At 35.5% G+C, this 20,238-nt stretch overlaps 1 protein-coding gene across 21 annotated transcripts in view; it reads right to left on the bottom strand.

The window, feature by feature from the left end:
• Rbfox1 (RNA-binding Fox protein 1) overlaps positions 1-20,238 on the bottom strand; it is a 146,985-nt gene that overhangs the window by 100,910 nt on the left and 25,837 nt on the right. For 18 of the 21 annotated variants that reach the window (XR_011444812.1, XR_011444809.1, XR_011444810.1 and 15 more), the window contains exon 2: positions 15,207-15,704. Coding sequence is in view for 17 of the 21 variants with exons in the window: in XM_041777351.2 (XP_041633285.1) it covers positions 15,207-15,272 (66 nt within the window). In the remaining 4 variants the exon portion in view is untranslated. Of the gene's footprint in view, positions 1-27; positions 341-2,226; positions 2,468-15,206; positions 15,705-20,238 lie in introns of those variants that run through there. The other 3 variants (XM_070285059.1, XM_017162839.3, XM_070285060.1) reach the window with 3 other exon arrangements.

Below are 20,238 nucleotides of genomic sequence, written 5' to 3'. Positions count from 1 at the left end.
TGTGTTTTTAGTATCGTTCTTGCTTACCGGATAATACATTCCTTGCGGAGGAAGAAAAAATGCCCCTGAGCCCCACAGTTTGACGGCTTTTTATATTCACAGTGGGCGCGTCGCAAATATGATGTGTAACTCTCCTTGCTAATTTCTCTGCGTGTATATGCAGGGGAGGGGGTGTCTACTCTCTTTTTCAAGGGTAGAAAGTTCACTTTACTTTCGATTTTTGAAATATTTCATTTGTTTTCAATTTGTATTTGATTCTGGTTTGATTCTTTATATTTTTTACTTGGTTTTTGGTTTTGGCACAATTTTTGTTTCTCCTTTTCTTGGGATATACACTTAACTGCGGTGGAAATAATTTAAAAGTAAAAAAATTGGGAAAATAAGAGAATATAGAACACGTTTTTGCACTTTAAATTTTATATATCCGAGCACGCAAAACTATTATTTTCTTGCCACAAAATATATTCAAAGTCGCACGTGCGAGCAAGCGAGACGGAGCGCGGCGGCACATTGAGAGGCAAAGACAAGGCAGCGAGGGGGCGAAGGACAGTTAACAATCGATAAAAGTGAAGGTGGGGAATATTTCGAGTGGTTACTGTATCATATAAATTTGGTATTTTGATTGGGGAACATTTTAAACATTTAGTTATGCAGTTTAAATCCCTTTATCTGAGTTAAGTAAGGCATTTTAAAGACGTATTGTTATTATTATTTCAAATTCAAGGATTTTAATATTAAAAAAGACATTATAATTTGTATTTTATTCAACTAAGATACAACAAAAATTTTGTTGACCAGAAATTTATGTAAACTTTTCACAAAATCTTTAGAAATTTCGAGATATAAATATTTTAAAACAATAGTGAAAAGATTTTTCCATAAAAAAATGAATCTACGGCAAATCATGAGCCGGTAATATCTGATTTATACAAGGAATCATCTTTATCATTTTTTAAAAGCATAAAACTAAAGTTTTATAAGTTAACTTTATAGTTTAAGCGTTAGTTTAATTATTTATATTTATTTTAGCTTAATATTCCACTAAAAATTCCCTTTTAAAGGCTTCACTGTAAGTTGAAGTACAAATTCTTGTTTGTTGTTTTTAGGGGTGGCTTTCATTCCTGTTTTTTTTTTTTTTGCACTTTGGGCTCCTGGGAAACTGGACTGAAACTACACGGAACGGAACGCAACGGTCCTCCCTTTTGGATGTTTTAATTTTTCGAAAACGAAAACAGAACCGAAACAGCTTGCCAAAAGGGAAATGCGCAAAAAAGACGGCGCAAACGCGAGACAAAAGAGATGGGGCGTTGATGATGATGATGATGCGAAGCGCAGGAGGAGGTGGAAGAGGGGACACGGGTAGCAGACAGTTTACAATTTTTAATAATAAATTCCTAGTATCTTTTTTGAGTATTTATTCCAAAGCAAAACTAATGGATATTTTGAAATTTTCTAGATTTTCTAGATTTTTCTGTTATTTTCTGTGATTTTTGTTTATTTGTTTTTTTTTTATCACACACACTCTCGCACACACAAAGGCTTTTGATTGTCTGCAACGCATCCCTTGGATATTCTCTTCTTTTTGCGCGCTTTTGCAGTTTTCCCCTGATATTTTACTCCGAGTTTTTCTTATTTAACGCACCGAACTTTTTACATCTGATTTTGTTCCCAATTTTCTTATTTTATTTCCATTTTATATTCGAAACAAAGCAGCTGAGAGAGAGAGACCTACGAGACAGAGAGAGAGGGAGAGAGATGCTGCCGCATAAAGACAACCCGAGAGAGGGCGAGTAAGAGAGCGCCAGATGAGTGGGAAAAATCGAATCAGAATTGTGAGCCCATAAAGGATGGCAGGATAAACGAGCGGACAAAGGCAAAGGCGGTCCGAAGGCAACAACACAGCAATGGCCACAAAAACATGTGCGTGAATGAATTCCGTTTTATTTCGCTTTCCTGCGTCTCTTCTTCATGGCAGCAGCATCTCGCGGGCGGAAGCGGGACGGAACGCGGACGGGGACGGGGACGAGAGTGAGTGCGAAGGAGACACAAGAGAAATCACGTCCCTCGCTGCTGCTTCTTTTTCTCGCCGCATGGCATATATATTTATTTTTAACTTTTCATTTCATTTATCTCGCCGCTCGCCAAATTTTATATTTTCTTTTAGTTTTCCGCACTGCACTTTTCACGTTTTGAAGGGTTTTTTCGGTCTCGCTGTTTTATTTTTACCGCTCTTTTGGTTGGGCAAAATTAAATATTTCGCCGCTGGTTGGGTTTTATTTTTATTTATTTTTTTTGTTGTGTTGTTTTCACTTTCAAGCGTGCCGAATTTCCACTGAGAGCGAACCGCTAATCCACCCACGACTTGTTGCGAAGAAAGTCAAAAAGCAACTGAGATAACCGTATTTTGCGTTCCCTCTTTGGGGTATCGTTTCGCTGCCAGCTAGTGGTGGGTCATTGATGTTTTCAAAACATCTCTCTGCTCTTCAGTGTTGTCAAGTTAGCTATTTTATGGCCAGATCTGGCTGTATTGCAAGACCCATAACTGAAAACCTCTGAATTTTACAGAAGCCTGTTATTTTGGCTATTTCTCAAAACAAATAAAATGAGCGGAGCGCTTTGTTCAATAAGCTAAGTTGCCCACTTAAATAAATTGTGCTTACATTTATAAAAGAAACTGGTTTACTTAGCTAGTTTATTAAAATGTTTGCCATTTTTAGCTATTTAATTTGGCCTGTCTAGCTATAAAAGACGAACGATAGTTGGCAACACTGCTGCTGGCAGCTGCAGGCTTTAGTGTTTGCTCACCATTGCGTCCATGTTAGAGCCCAATGTGAGTTAGCAGAGTGCTGTTAACTTCAGTGGTGGCTGTTAGTTAACGCTGGCTAACAGTAGCTTATCGATAGGACTTGCTATCGAACTGTTGAAGTTTAAAATTTTTAAATTATTTGTATTTTTTATATATTTATTGAAAGTTTTGTTCATTTAAAATACTTTTAGGTTTAAAAAAAGGTGTTAAAATGTTTTTTCTGAAAAATAGGCATTTTTACCTAGCTCTTGTTTCTTTTTTTTAATATTGTATTAATTTTTAAGATCAGTTTAAGTCTATTTCCTTTTGAATTTATTTTTTCAAGTAATTTTCTTTGTTTTTCTTATTTTTAAAGTAAACTTTAATGATAAAATTTTTCATTTCTAAACATTTTTCCGAGTTTAAAGACTCTCTTGGGTTCATTTTATTGCTGCGCCCATAACTCTGCATAAAATGGCTGGCTCTTTAAACTTTCCGGCCGGTTTTTTGGCCATCAAAAAGTCGCCTTCTGGCATTTGTCTCGGTTCCGTCAGCTTTTCGCAGGCTTTTCCCCTAGTTTCCCCCCATTTTCTCCCCACTTTTTCCCCCATCATATATGGGCTCAACAAACAACGTCCGAGATCCGACAAATCAAAAATTCGCCATGAGTCTGGTAGATGCAGTGAAGCTTTAGTTTTTTTCAGGATTCAGGATATTCCAGGATTCTAAGAGAGGTTTGGTCCTGGTAAAACCGAATCAAAAGTGTCAAGCCTCATTTTCGGTTGTCCAAGACAACGCTTGTCAAGATTGCATTAGCCAGCGTCCTGCTGGAAAAAGGAGGAACAAAGGAGGGGCAGAGGAGCTAGTCTGGCAGAAAATTACACTGGAAACAAGTTTTTCTATTGGATTTTAATTCTAGAGGAGTTTATTTGAAATATTTATTAATTTTTGATTTATAAAAAAGAGGGTTTATGATTTTCTTTATTAATTTTAATATAATTTCCATTAAAAAAATATATTAAAATCATAAAAAAATATATGTTAGTAGAAAAAAAATATATTAAATTATAATTATAAAATATTTCAAGCTTACAAAAAGATTAAGTAACATTACAAAAAAAATTTAATTTTAAAAAGAAAAATTCCCCTTAAAACTATAAAAATATTTTCCAGTGCCACTATGCCAGCAATAGGCGTGGTTCTTTGAGGGAGGCTTATTAACACGACGGACAACAGCAGGCGTCGTCGTCAGTTGCCAGAAAGAGGAAAAACCAGAGGAAAAGCGGGCTGGCAAAAATACGAGGGGGATCCCCTAGGTTGGCAAATGCAAATGGATTCACCGCAAGAGCAAAAGAGAAAGCCTGGGTATGAAAGTGAGAAATTTTTGCACTGCAACCGGATGCAAGAGCTGCACATGATACTGGCCTAGGTCCCTTTCCCCTGCCAGGGTTTTTCATCCCGCATAAATGCAGAATCCCCAGCGCTGGCAACTTTTTAATCCCTTTTGGCCGGCAAATTGTCGCCAACACTCTCTCCGCCGTCACCTCTCTCCCACCCGGCAAAATGAGCAACGTGCTGAGGTTTTACGCCGTTTTCCACGCTTTTCCATTGCGCTGCTGCAGCAACAATATTTTGCCTTTTTAGGGGCTAAGCTTCAAAATTGAAAAAGGGAAAATAAGTAAAGTGTATGAACATCAGCCGATAAGTTGGGAAAGTCCTCCTCTTAATATTGGCCAAGGTAAGAGCGGCGGAAAAGAGGCGAGGATTTTGGTTGAGGATAAATCACTTTTAATATCCAAAATGGAAATGCGATGAAAAATGATTCAACTGAAGGAGAAAAGGTGTGCGAAAAAGCTGAAGCGATACACAAGAGTAAATCAAGTAGGCGATAATTTCAAGACATAAATAATATTGAAATATATTAAATCAATAAGAGAATAATTTAAAAAAAAAAAACGGGTAGAGAAAAATAATTTAATTTATTTTAATAATGAATAATAATTATGAAAAGCTTAAATTATTTAACAGAAATCAAAATATTTAAGAATAAAATTTAAAAAGTGGAAGTTTAAAAATTCTGGAAAAATCCAAACTAACCGTTTTTAAACTTACTTTAAAAGATAAAGTGTGACCTTATTTTTAAGCTTTTTGATTTCATAGCAGCAAGTGTCATAATGCATAAAATCTTATTTTGTTAATAAAAATTAACTTAACTTCAACTTTTTATACTTTAAAAATTTTATGAATTTAATTTTTAAATATTTTTTATTAGCTCCATAATTCCCATAGAAATTCCATTTTAAAAATTACTCTCCCATTTAATGCCTAAAGTTTTCAGCGAAGCCCACCTAAATCTTTAGCCAACCGCGACTAAGGGAAAACTAAAGGAGGAATTTTCCCAGGCTCCCACACCACCCCCTCTTTCCACTCCTCCCCCGGGAGCTGACCTGCCTCTGAGTTTGATATATGTAAAGAGGGGAGGAAAGCCAAAAGGGAGGAGTAGTGTGGCCAACTAACCGCAAACAATAACAAACGATGGCCAAAAGCGAAACAGAAGCTGTTTCTGTTTCAGGCGCCTAAACAGGCGTCGCTCTCTCCTCCTTTTCCTCCACAACACCCCCTCTCCTGCGGCATAGACGAAGGGTGGGATCCGTCGGGGTGCCATTTACAAGGAGCCAAGGATTTATGATGCCTGTTATCGCGCCCAGGACGCGAAGAACGCAGCCCAGCAGGCGAAAACGATGACAAAAGGTGTCCACCAAGGGGGGGAAAAACACCAGAGGAGAAGGCGAGGAAAACTCCAAGGGACAGGGACAGGGACGAGCAAGAAAAAATCAGCAATGGTGTGGAAGGCAGATAAAATCTCGCACGCAGAAAATAAAATATGTACGAAAAAAGCAAACAAAACGTAGCATACTTTTTTGGAGCTACAAACGGAAACGGAAAAATTCGAATGTTTAGTGATGAAAATTTAGAAGGATTTTAGCTTATTTTATGACTTTATTCAATGTAAATAAAAGTAGGAGGGCTTAAATATTCCGTTAAAAAGCCTTAAAAAAATTTTGAAATATTAAAAAGTACAGAAAAGCCTCAGTTTTATTTTAAAATATTTTCAATTATTTTTCAAGGATATAAAAGTGTTTGAAAACGAGTTTCCTAAATATAACATTAAAAATTTTTGCTGAAAATTTAAAAATGTGGAAAAACAGAAGTTTTTTAAGATTTTTCAAAATTGATTTTTTAATATAGTTTTAGTAATTTTCCAAAAGCGGGTAACTAAAAAAATATAAAGAAGTACCATAAAATATTATTTAAAGAAAAGAATTCTTTGATTAAAAAATTTAAAATGTGATTAACAAATTATTATTAAATTAAATAATTTAATCAATGTATTATTTCTGAATTTTATAAGCTAACAATTTTTGATTTTTAGCTATTTTTAATTTCCATTTAACCTCCTTTCAGCCATAAACTTGGGCCAGTTCTGTCTAACAGGCTTCTGAGAAAGGGTAAAAATGTGAAATTTAATGGGTTAAACGGGTTTGCAAAAGGAGTTGCTCTTTGTTGTATTTTTGGGCGAGGCCATAAACACATGTGTTTTGTTCCATTCACTTGTAGCGCAAATTGGTTAGCTTGGGTAAATGCGAGAGATGCTCTTCCCCCTACTCCCCAATTAATCGGAACTTTATGGTGTTATTTATCCAACATTCTCAGCCAAGAGTGTTGCCATCAAATCGACATTAATTAAATTAAATTCTGTTGCAGAAGAAAAAAAACAAACATAGCGTCTAATTAAAAAGGCAAAAACCGTTTGCCAAGAGCCTAAAAGTGTCTATTACTAGCGTTTGCTCTTGGCTAAATTAGTCAATAAATTAAAGCAGCCCCGGGGCCCGTAACGAGCCCAAAAAACATTGCATTAAAAAAACCATTCATTAAAATGGCAAAATGTGGCGCAGAAATTTATGGCCCAAACCGGGGGGAAAGGGAAAGAGGGGCGTCTCAAGTGGCAAACAGAAACAGAAAATCTGAAAAAGAAACAGAAACAGGAGCAGCTGAAGGCAGCATCCTAGTTGGGAGCGGTTCAAATCTTTAAGCGGAGGTCGCCTGGAGTATCCTTTGGATCCTTCCAGCTTTTACCACAAGGAAATCATGAAAACATGGTGGAGGAAAACTAACAGGTGGGCGCGGTCGCAAAGGGAGGTCGTTTGATACTGTATTTTGTGAGGGGTTTGTTTGAGGGTTTGATAGTTTAGTTTTTGACTTGAAAAATATATAATATTGTTTTTTAAATGTTAAAAAATGTTTCTATAAATTTTATACATTTTTAAAACATTTTATTTTCTTAATTTTATAGTCACAAAGCTCTTTTTCGTTTTCAAAGGCAAATACTTCACGATTAAAATAATATAATATAAATTGTTTTGAAATTTGGAGCCCATCTATGCTTATTTTATAACATTTCGATTTTAGCACCACAATTTAGTACAATTTAAAGATTAAATTAAGCAAATTAGTACCTTTATAGTCCCTTTTTAATAAACTTTATGTTTTAAATCATTATATATCCTTATATCTTTATTAATTTTAGAGCAAGTTTGTGATGTTAAATTCAATTTCTAATTTAAATAATGGGTATTTGTCCTCAACTATGCTGTCCAGATTTTGGCCTGTATTTAGGATATGGAGGTGAGCTGTTCCCCATACAGTTCAATGCGCTCGCCATGCACTCAATTATAATTTGCGAGCTTGGCTTCAGACAGAGGCCGCCCATGGGACGACGATGACGCGTCATCAGGCCATTAGCAAAGAGCAAACTCTCACATACGTTTTGGAGAGGGGGGTCAAGGGGGGAAATTCTGGATAAATAATGGGAGAAACTACACAGCAAAAATATATGTTTAAAAAAAGAATATAGAGTATTATAAATATCTTCAAAATCTTGGCTATTAGTTTAATTAATTTTGAATAATTAAAAACTACTTCAGAAATATTTTATTTTAAAAGAAATTACTAAATAATATTGCTAATATCCTTCTAAAAATATTTTAAAATTTAAATTTAAAGAATTGGCATATTATTTTAGATTTTTTGGCATTAAATACCCTTTGGTACATAAAAAAAAGCTTATAGCATATATAATAATTTTTTAACATATTTTTTAACATAAAAAATAGCTTATAGCATGTATAATAATTTTTTAATATATTTTTTTAACATAAAAAATAGCTTATAGCATGTAAAAACTTTTTAAATATTTTTTTAATATTTCTTTCTGTGTAAAATGAAGCCCAAATGTATGAGCAGCATTTGCAGAATGTTAAAAGCATTTTGTAGGTTCAGGTTGGGATACATTTTTCTCTCTTTGCCACTCCACACTTTTCCCCTGGACTCGCACATCCTTTCACTCATTTCCTTTCATTCGGTTTCAGCTTTTGTGTGTATTTAGCTGCGGTATCCTTTGGTTTTGCTTCGTTGCTGATTTGCGTAATATTTCTTGATTTTGAGATCAAGAAAAGCAAGATGAAAATGTATCTTAAAGAGCATTAAAATGCGGCTTAGTGGCCACTATAAGTCGCTGCCCCTCAGGTAATAGCTATAAAAGTAAACTAACCGCCATTAAACCTAATTCGATGGATAAATAGGAGGTAAAATTGGGGAAACATCTATAAAAACCAATAGAAGCAGCAGCACTTTTCCAAAATGCAGCCACTAAAAGGCCGACCCATAATGGATATTTGTACTCTGTTTTCTGTTTTCCTTTTTTTCTTGGCACTCTTCCCGTAAAAATCTATTTGAAAAAAAATGAGGCGTATTATTTTTGACTAAATTCCAAGGAGATACAATAAAATTCAATTGCAAACTTAGCTTTCGGCGGCGGCAAATGAAAACAAAATAATGAATATATATTCTTCTTCTTTTTTTTGGCCAGCAGAAGCTTACAGCGACGCCGAGAAACTTGGCAAGTTCTTAGCCACAAGGAAAAGCGGGCATCCTGCAGCAAACACATGTCAAATGGGGCAGGACCCTATCCTTACTCCTGCTCCCTTTGCCACATTTTCTTTTGGGGCAAAAAACAAGTTTTTACTTCTAGGAAAAGCTTTTTGGAAAAAGTTGCACGGACAAATGGCAAAACTGCTTATCTCAACAAAAAGCCAAAGACGCTTGGGCAAAAATAAGAGAAAAATAGTATATATATCGGTAGAGTTTTTGGGTTTGGGGCATAAGAGGTTTAAGGCGTTGCCGATGGGGGCGTGGCTGGTTGCACTAATGGTGCCAAGCAACCGGAAATGCCGCCATGCATGTCTGCCTCCATTTCAGAGGCTGTGTATCGTCCTTCTACCAACCAGTTTCTTCAACCCCTTTTCACCTCCTTAGCCCCCCTCCAGACTAAATCTTGATTGCCCTTTGCTGCTAGCCAAAAAAAATAAGAACTTCTCTCACAATTTACTCTAGGAAGTGTCTCTGTTTTTTCCCTTTTCCTCCTTGAATCGTAGACGTATATATATCATAGCATCTGATATATATCCACTCCTTTTTTTTGCTATGATAATTTCCGCAGTATTTTATATAGAAACAAATCAGTTTGATTTTAAGAAACACAGCAGCGAAAAGCAGCAGACACGACCAGGGGGAGAAAAAACGTGATGAGCGAATTGGAATTGACATGTTGGCCACTGGCCAAGAGATGGCCAAAATGAAGTCGGTTGGAGAGGTCTGGCCTTATGCAAGGAGCCAATAATAAGCAGGTCGCTTGACAGGAAAAAAAGTGGGGTTCCCCTCTTTTGCCACTCAGAAAAGAGAGCTTAATTTTAAAGATTTTAAAAATATTTTCTAGAAGAAATTTTTTGAAGATTTTAAGACGATTTTAAAGAGATTTTAGGGGTTATTTTATAGATATTCTAATAATTTCTTACAATATTTTGAATAAATATTAACAAAACTTATAAAACCCAATGTGTATGAAGGTATTCTCCCTAAAGTTATTTAACAAAAATTTTAAGAAGATTTTATGGAGATTTTAAAAACATTTTTTTTTTACATTTTAAAATATTTAAGAGGTTTTGGAGATTAAAATTAACTAGGATGTTTTCAAGTATTTTCAAACAGACTTTGAGAAAATTTTAAATATTTTCTAAGATTTTAAATAATTTCATATTTACTGCTAAAAATCCATAAAAAGCTTTCAAATTTTAGTTTTAATGCATTTTAGTTTTCAATTCAATTTTCATAGCATACTTTGCGGCACCAAATTGAATTGATTTCAAAATCCACAACTATTTTTATAGCTCCCCCCTGATGAGCTAATTAACGCCAATTGCCCGAAGGATCAAAAGGATACCGATTTGTCATAATTAAACAACTAAAGACCACATGAAAAAAAAACTTTATCTGCAAAGCGCATAGGATAATCAACGTCCTGCCACAGAAACCAACTGCACACATGAAGCGAAAAAAAAAACCGTGTGAAATTGTGCTAAAGTTAATTGAATTTTGAACAGAGCCCACAGTTTCCCCCTTTTGGCATTTTAAAGCATTGTTGTTGTTGATGGGTTTGCCTGCTTATCCAATTAGACACAACATTTTTGGTTCTTTTTTGTTTTTGTTGGCCGTTTCAGTTGGCGGCATTAGCTCAAAAGTTGGCCCATTAATGGCAAAACAAAATTCACTTTTGCATTGCCGAAAATTCACATTTAGTGAGTGGTGGGCAAAGTGCACACGAAAAAAAAGATTACCTATGATATTAAAAAAAAAAATAAACATAAAAAAATCTATAAAATGAATTAAATAAAATACAATTTGTTCTTTCAAATAACCAATATTTGCTTGGCTTACAAAAATAATAACAAAAATAAACAGACTAAATAATAATAATTTTTATAATTCAAATAAAATCTTCACATTTCATTTTTCCCAGTGTAGATGTGTGATTTTAGTGGCTGTCATTGTTGTTGTTGCCGCCGCTGTTTTTCGGTGGTTTCGGCGACTCCACCTAGCGGATAGCTCCCAAAGCAGCAGCAGCAGCAACAACAACAAAGGCTGCTGTTGATTTTAAGCGCCGCTTGAATGTTTGCTTTTGGCCAGCCGCTGTCTCTCCCGACTCCCCCGCCTCCCCCTTTTTTACCTATTCTCTTCAGTCTTCTGTTTGTGATTGCGTTAGGCCAAAAGGGGGATGGGGAAGGTGGGAAGGGAGGCAAGGAGAAAGAGGTCCTGGAAGCCAGGACAGAAGTTTGCACTCTGCGTTTCGGCTGCGAAACTGCGGCGGAAGTCAATAAAAGTTGGCCTAGTCCGTGGCAACGGTTAGAGCGACGACTGTCTGGCTGAATTTTGCCCAAAAACAGACAGGCTCTAACCAAATTAGCATCGGGCAGCGCGGGAATCGAGTTTAAGGACCTGCGGGGGGATATGTGGGGATTTTTGTTTAAGGTATATGGGGAAGTTTTTGGACAATATTTTATTAAAGAATTTATAGTTTTCATGCTTTTAAGCATTTTTGTATAATAAAATTATTATTTAAGGATGCTTTAGGACTTTTACTTGATTAATTAATTTTGATATTTATTACTTTTTTTCTATTTTCTAATGTTGTTTCAGCTGCACAAAAACAAGTCTTATTTATTTATTTTTCAAATAGTTTAATTCCCAATTCGCCGCATTTTACGCGGTCGGTAAGGAGGTGTAAGTCGGTAATACTGTGCATATTTTGACAAAGCAGTTTTTCGACTGCTTTGTCAAAATAGGTGCAAAAAGCGCCACCTGGAATTTTAAATCGAATTCGCCGCGAACAGGACCTCTGGCGGACAAAGTATCATTTATCCTTACAGCTTGAAAGCTCCCGAAAAAGGCAACAAGTTCAAAAGCTCAAGCTTACACACACACACACAATAATAAAAGGAGATTTTTTTGTAAAAACTAATGATTTTTAAAAACAAATAATATATAATAAAAACACGAACCCAAATATCCTCATTTAGCAGGCTCCACTCATCGTTTAACTCGACGTTTAACTGACAGCAGCGATAGAAAATGCTCCAGTTTCCCGTTATGGAAACGTCGCAGGTGTCAAAAGGCCAATTTTCTCCTGTTTCTATATTCCATATCCACTCCATTTTATAATATTATATTTTTACGGATTTTTCACCACACAATTAATAATTTACACAAAATAATCACTAAAAAAACCAAATTAAAATAAATTTCAAGCGCAGTCCGTGCGCGAAAAAAAAGCAAACCGATCGCGTCGACACTTTTTTTTCGTTTGACAAATGCCAAAAGAAGATGGCGAACAAAGAAAACCCAAAAATGAAGTTTCAAAGAGCAGCAGAAAGACGCGCAGGAGCACAGTGGTTGGGCTTGTATGGAGACGCGGCCAAAAATACTTCTAGTTAATATATATATATCATTACGAAATTAGTACCAAAAATCAAAAAAAATTTTATAACTACATATATCTACAAATTAAAAAAAGCTCCACGTGAGTACTTTTAGAATTAAATTAAGAAGTTAAAAACCGATTGGTTAAGTAGTTTTCGCGTTATCGTGTACACCTGGTATGCCACGAAGAAGTTTTGACATTTAAGATTTGTTTACTTTTCGTACATTTTTGTTGTAATGATTTTTTTATTTTTGGCCTATGGGAGCAACCAATGTGCAGAGGCTGCAGCAGAGGATCAAAGGCAGAAAACTCACCAATGAACGGCCAAAGCGAAGACAAAAAAGAGCGAAGTGGCAGACTGCATGTCTGCTCGCAACGCATGTGTGTGAGAGCGCTTTACTGGACACTCTGAAAGTGTGAGGGAGATAGCAATATTCTAACGGGGCTTTGGCGATGAAAAGAAGAAAAGAATCGCCAATAGACAACGCGGCTCGCTGCGCCGGGTTAGTTCTCGCGGATTTTTCGAAGTCAAAGCATCGGTTGCTTGTCGTCGTCGGTTTTAATATTAAATAATTCGGTAATTCAATAACAAATAAAACAAATTATACATAATCAGTTGGCTGAAGGCTTTAGGAATAGGTTTTTGTTGTGATTAAACATAATAAGACCCAATTTTAGCGAAAAATAATCCGTTTTTTTTAGCCGGGACTGTACTTTTTTTTATGCGAATCCTATGCATATTGAAGCGTTTTAATTGAAACTAATTACAGCTGATAAAATGTGTGCGTTTACTTATTAGCTAATATTGTTTGCCTGGCTTTTAAAATGATTTTTAATTCGCAACTAAGGTTTTGGCCATTCTTTTTTTTATTTGTGGCCAAAGAACCGTTAGAATATCGGTATTTCGTATCCCACGCTCTTCCAACTTTTGTCTGCCCTCCATCTTTTTTTCCTTTCACACGTACACACAAATACATGTACAGCTCTCTCAAAGAGAGCGAGAAGAATTTAAATGCCAATGGGAACACGGCTCAGTAACCACTGTGCAGAGGCAGCAGCAGAGGATCGAAGGCACAAAACTTACCAATAAACGGCCAAAGCGAAGAAAAAAATGAAAACGGAGATGCAGACTGTATGTCTGCTCGAAACGCAAGTGTGTGAGAGCGCTTTACTGGACACTCTGAGAGTGTGAGGGAGATAGCGATATTCTAACGGGGCTTTGGCCATAAAAGGAAGAAAATAACCGCCAATGGTGAACACGGCTCGCTGCGCCGGGTTAGTTCTCGCGGATTTTTCGAAGTCAAAGCATCGGTTGCTTGTCGTCGTCGGTTTTAATATAAAATAATTCGGTAATTCAATAACAAATAAAACAAATTATGCATAATCAGTTGGCTGAAGGCTTTAGGAATAGGTTTTCGTTGTGATTAAACATAATAAGACCCAACTTTAGTGAAAAATAAAAAATTTTCTTTTGCTGGGACTGTACGTGTGTTTTTTTATGCGAATCCTATGCAGATTAAAGCGTTTTAATTGAATCTAATTACAGCTAATAAAATGTGTGCATTTACTTATTAGCTAATATTTTTTGCCTGGCTTTTAAAATTATTTTTAATTCGCAACTAAGGTTTTGGCCATTATTTTTTTTATTTGTGGCCAAAGAACCGTTAGAATATCGGTATTTCGTATCCCACGCTCTTCCAACTTTTGTCTGCCCTCCATCTTTTTTTCCTTTCACACGTACACACAAATACATGTACAGCTCTCTCAAAGAGAGCGAGAAGAAAATAAAAGCCAATGGGGAACACGGCTCAGTTCTCGCGTTTTTTTCTGAGTGAAAGGATCGAATTCTAGTCGTCGTCGGTTTTTATAACAAATAATTCGTATTTTCAATAATAAACAAAATTAATTTTGCATTATCAGTTGGCTGAAGGCTTTAGGAATTGTTTTTTGTTGAAATTAAACATAATAAGACCCAATTTTAGTGAAAAATAAACCATTTTCTTTCGCTGGGACTGTACGTGTTTTTTTTAATCCGAATCTATACATATTAAAGCGATTTAATTGAAGCTTATTAAAGCTAATCAAATGTGTGCATTTACTTATTAGCTAATAATGTTTGTCTGTCTCAGATGTTTAATTGTATGGATTTTAAACTGATTTTTAATTCGCGAATATGAATATACATAAATATGTGTTTGTGTACGTGAGGCTGTAAAGAAAGAAGAGAGAACGAAAGAGAGCAGTTGAGTGCGTGGGCACCCTGTACTTGATATTCTCTTAGCAAGAAAGAGAAGAGAATAATGGCCAAAGGAAAGAGAAAGCTTACAAATCTGATCGTCGTCCGTTTTAGCACAATTCGTTGGTTTAATAATAATTAACAATAATAATGTTGGCTGAAGGCTTTAAAAAGATTTTGTTTTTCATTTAACACGATTCAGTCCCAATTTTTGCGAAAAATTAGACACTTTTTTTTCGCCTACATGTGAACATGTGGATTATAAGTTGATATAGGTGGATGTCATTTGGATTTTCTTGTGGGTGTTAAATTGGATGGGAAGAGTAAAAGAGATGGTTTTTGATGCGAATGTATAAATAGAGAGAGAGAGTCAGATAGAGAGGTAACTGAAATAGAGAAATACTTAAATAATGCCATAAATTAAATAATTAATAAACTAATAAAAACAAAAAATATGTGAAATGCAAAATGTAAATACAAATTAAAAGTAAAAAATAATAGTGTGAAAAAGTATAAAAAGTGATACAAAAATTAGGAACTACTCAAAACGAGTAATAAATTTTGGACTTTATATTGAGCAGTGAAATAGTGAAATAATGAATATCAACAAGTTGGCACAAAACTGCAGTGCTATAGTTATCAGGGTGAGTTCTTTATTTATTATTATTATACATCTTTTAAAACTATATTGTATAAAAACAAATTTCCCTTTTTATATTATTTTATATTATTTTCCCTTATATATTATTTATTTATTATTTATAATAAAATTCTGCAAAACAATCATATTTAAATAATTTTTAAAATCTCACCTGTTGCCTTTGATGGAACTCCACTGGCGAAACATTTCCATTAACCTCAACTGCCGACGCAGACATTTGTTCTTCTGTTATTTCTTCAATTTTTACAGTGTATTTTTTTAACTAGATATATGAGTTAGTTGTTTTGCTTTATATCTATATCACGTTGCTAGCAATACACAATTGACACTTTATTGTATTATTTGGCGACTTGACATTTGTCCGATTCTTTTTAGAGGCTTTTCGCCTATTTTGGCGCCTAATTGAATTCGCGTCGGGATTTTCCAGATTTCTCTTGAGGAAGCCCACTTATTTTCTGTTTTTTTTTTTTGTGGATTTTCTTTTGGTTCTTGTTGTTGTTGTTTAGGTCAGTGGAACGTGACGTGATTTTCTAACAGTAAAATCCCAAGTGAGCGGGGGAGATAAGAGGCTGTGGTTGACCTCTAGACTCTAGCAGTTTATTAGAGGATTTTCATTCGACTTCATTTCTTCTTTATGTTTGTTGTTTACCTGCAATTGAAAAGGAGGAAAAATAAGGTTAGTATTTTATGTCTGGGCTTATGTTTAGAGCTCTAGTTAGGAGCTTCTCTATTATTTAAGTTTATTGTGAGCAGGTTTTTGGAGTGTTCTTTGTCGGAAAAATATAAGGTGGCTTGATGGCTGAAAATCAATATAGCTGCAAGAAATTATAGATTTTTATGTACAAAAAAAACAAGCAAAAATTATTTTAATATTTAAACTATGTAGAATTTACATTTCTCTATCAGAAAATACCTATAAAAATTTAACTGTGTATTTTTAGAGGACACCATGTTGATATATTTTCGACAAAATTGGCAGGAATTGGCATGTGAGTGAATTTCGATTGATTGCGAGACATTTTTAGATTTTTCACGTTGACAGATGAGATGAAAAAGAGAGGGGGTAGAAGTGTGGGAGGCAGTGGGGTTACATGATACACTATACACAGCTAACAAGGTCCTTGAGGGGGTAGAAAATGTACAGGCCAGATTGGTTTATTCAATAGAACATTTTTAAATTGAAATTCCTACTATTTCTCTCTTTTTCCCCCCCTCTGTAATAGTAGTTGCATGTAAAGTTATGTAAGACTAATTTATTTCATGTTTCTCCCGTGCCACAAGCCTCAAAAAGTAAGCCATTTATTTTTCCCTTTCTGGCTAATTTTAGTATAATTTTTTCAATTTATGTTTCCGCTGTTCCCACTTCATTTTTAAATACTGGGTTTTCGGGTTCTTTATTCCGGCGCTTTCCCATTTAAATAAATAACACCAACATAAAAATTCATTTGCTGTGGAGAGCAAAAAAAATTACTAATTTGTTAAATGAGGGGGAGACGGTGGTGGTGCTGTAAAAAAGATAGGGAATGGAATTCCAGAGAGCTAAAAAAAGCGATTCATGTGACGCAGAGTCCTTTTGGCTACGTTCTCTGTTTTATATGATTTATTTTGAAGTATATATGTAACAGAAACTTAGGAAAATATTTTTAATAATTAATACTATATAAGTTGAAAAACTTTTTTTGAATTTTAGAAAACTAGAAACCTCTCTTTGAAATCTATTTCAAGAATTCCTAAATTACAATTTTTAGGTTCCAAATTTTTCCAAGTTTTCTGAGGACCATTTTACCTTTAATTAAAGACGCAACCCTGCCTATTTCATATTTGCAATGCTCTTGAAAAGAGTGTATTTTGGGTCTTCCACTAATGAAGGAGATAGGCGACTTCTAACTAAACGCCTCCAAACTGCTGCTGACACATTTGGCACATGCCACCAACCGAATAGTCCTGTAAAAAGAGGGTGGTCCTACGTCCTTTCACCTCTCCATCCTTTTACCTCCATTGGTCCCATCTCTTACCCCCGGCGAACATGCTACATTGCTAATGTGTCCCATTTGCAATGGCGAACCACTGAAGCTTAACACGTTGTCTACGCAGACAAGCCGCCCGCCAGCCACGCCCACAAACACAGAACCAGAGAAAGGAAGAAGAAGAAGTAGCGGGCAAACTTTGCCGCCTGCAATGTGTGCTATAGTTTTTGCTTATCAATGTGTGCACAGTACAGTAAATATTCGAAATGAATGAACTATCGAGAAGACAATTATAAAATTACTTTGAAAATTTAAAAGAAAATCTTATTAAATGGTAGAATGAGTCTAATAGGGATAATTTCTAAATAACTAATCTTTGGTTTTAAATCAGGGCTTTTACTAGAAGTCTTTTCACATTTCACCAAGAGATCAGAATCAGAATCAGATTAAAATTGAAATTTAATTAAAAAATGAATTAGGAAAACTTTCTGTATAAAACGAAAGTAATTTTAGCATAACACCAACTCTGTTATAATAAAAAAAAAAAACATCAAACATTTCTCTCAGATTCTTTTTATCGAGAAACCACTGCCTGCATCTGTTGGCACACATTCTGTGCTGCACAAATCGTTGTGAGGGGAGTGTGTAAAGCCATTCAAAAGTTGCATCTGACTCGGAACCCTGGGGAAAAATGAATGGAGCTGGAAGGAGTAGGAGTGTGTAGAGAAGTGGTGGTGTGCGTGCGCGGGTGTGGATGTGTGGCAATGCAATCCCTGCGGTAATTGTCTCGTTACTCGCTGCTTGTTGGTAAACATTCCGCATACACGAACACACACACACAATCACGAACCCACCGGGCTTCACTGTACCCGGACGAAAAGCGGAAATAGGCGCCAGGCACACAAGCCCCCTCTTTTATCTTTCCACTTTTGAGCGCCACCACCACCATTTGGCTAATAATTTATTTACAGTTAACATTTTATAAGCCCAGGACATCCGTAAACACACACACACACACCCCGCCCAGAGGGTTCCCTGCAGTACCATTCATCAACATTTCATCAACGTTTCATCAATAGCCGAAGCGTTTTGTTGATGATTAAGCGATGAATTGCCATACAAATTACTGATGAATTTAACATGGGCGTGTCATAGGCTGTCATCAACAGCAATTCATCAACATTTAAGCATCATTTCATCGATGAATTATTGATGAAATACTGATGAAAGGCTGATGAAATGTTGATGAAATACTGATGAATTACTGATGAAATGTTGATGAAATACTGATGAAATGTTGATGAAATACTGATGAAATGTTGATGAAATACTGATGAAATGTTGATGAAATACTGATGAATCATCAACATTTCATCAACATTTCATCAGTATTTCATCAACATTTCATCAGTATTTCATCAGTATTTCATCAACATTTCATCAGTATTTCATCAACATTTCATCAATATTTGATCGATGAAATGATGATGATTCTTCGATGAATTATTGATGATTTTTTTTTTTCATATATAATATTAAATTCTTGAAATTTTATTAATATTATTTATTCTTACTAATTCTAAACCAACACTAAGACACAAATATAAACAATTAACATTAAATCCATATATTGAAAGGCCTCAGGGTCTGTTTGCTACTCGGTTTTCCACTTTTTATTGACGTAGACCAAATTTTTTGCGCAGTAACTTCTCTGGAGGCTCAGTTCTATCCACTTGGGCAATTGCATCTACAAAAAAATAATAATTAATCAAGGGAATAATAATAATACAATTAAATAGAATTTACCCAAAAAATCCTCGTTTCAATATGTTGGCCATTACTGCGATCAGAAAAGAAAAAAATAATATAATATATAATAAATAAAATAATACACATAGGCTTTTATTTAATTAAAAACACTTCACTTTACTCACCTTTTTATATATTCCAATAAGGCCCGGAACGAATTTATTTAATAATTTATTTATTAATTAATGAAACACACGACACTTCTGCAGTGCAGAGCACTTCAACTTCGAATGCAAAGGGAATAAGAAGAAGCAAGACAAAACCGAAAACCGTTGCTCCGAAAATATGGAGTCGAACCTTCGAGAATCTATTTTAATTGCGTCTTCTAGTTTGTTTCGGACTTCAAAAAACGAAGCCCATGCAAATTGTTTTTGTTTTTTTTTGCATGCACCGACAAATCGGACTCGAAGGGAGTTCGGGTCTCCGAAGGGAGTTCGGGTTCAAGTAGCAGTCGGCAGAGCGTCGATTCTGTCGGCGTCGCAGTCGGCGCGTTGATGATTTGTTGATGAAAAAGCCTACTGATGAAATGTGGTACTGCAGGGTTGCCATTTGATTTCGCAAATATTTGCAGCCAGCTTTTGCACTTTCAGTTTTTTTTTCTTAAGGCTTCTCTTAAAGGTTAGAAGGTTTTCTGAAGGAGTTTGTTAGGGGAAAAATGTGTTTAAAAAAGTCTAAATCTCTTGTTTGAAATTTTAAAAAAATTTTGAAGGTAAAGAAAGTTTACTAGGTAAAATTTAAAAAAAATGCTTAGATTAATAATGTTTTTTTTTTTATAAATAAGACTTGTTCCTTACCTTGCTCTCTTATTTAATTGAAAATATTTAAAGAGCATTCCTACTTCTATTGAGTGATCTTCCCATGCCTATCTCACTTCCTTGGAACCTCTTCCTTGCACCCAAATATCCCTTCGATGGCCAACTCTGACGACTCTGTAGCGCCATTTGCCATTTCAGCGCGCGCTGATGGTAAGTGAAATATGCACAATTTCCGTTTGCCATTTCAACGCGCGGGAATGGGTGGGTGGAAGGACACACCGGCAGAGTTCGAGGAGGATATGAGGTAGCAATGTTGTTAGCAAATGTAAAATACAGTTAACACAGTGTGTCTGTACCGTTTGTACGTGTGTGCCACACATAAATGAATGAAAAGGCCATTCGGTTAACAGGATGTAAAGGAGAAGCGACAGGGGAGAAAGCAAAGGGAAGGAGCGTCATCCAAGGAGTCAAGTAAGGACTAAGGGAGGCAATGCAACAGTAAAAGTTGCCATCAGTCGCTTTCAATAGCCATTAAGGTGGCTTTTCCCACCCACCCCCGCTTTTCCCTCCAGTATTTTTCAAACCTCTGAATGGAAATGCACTTCTAATGGCCATTCGAAGCGGACAAAGTTATGTTCACTGCATTTGTTAT

This window comes from Drosophila kikkawai, chromosome 3L, assembly GCF_030179895.1.
Source record: "Drosophila kikkawai strain 14028-0561.14 chromosome 3L, DkikHiC1v2, whole genome shotgun sequence".
Taxonomy (NCBI): Eukaryota; Metazoa; Arthropoda; class Insecta; order Diptera; family Drosophilidae; genus Drosophila; species Drosophila kikkawai.
This window is presented reverse-complemented; position numbering and strand designations above follow the sequence as displayed.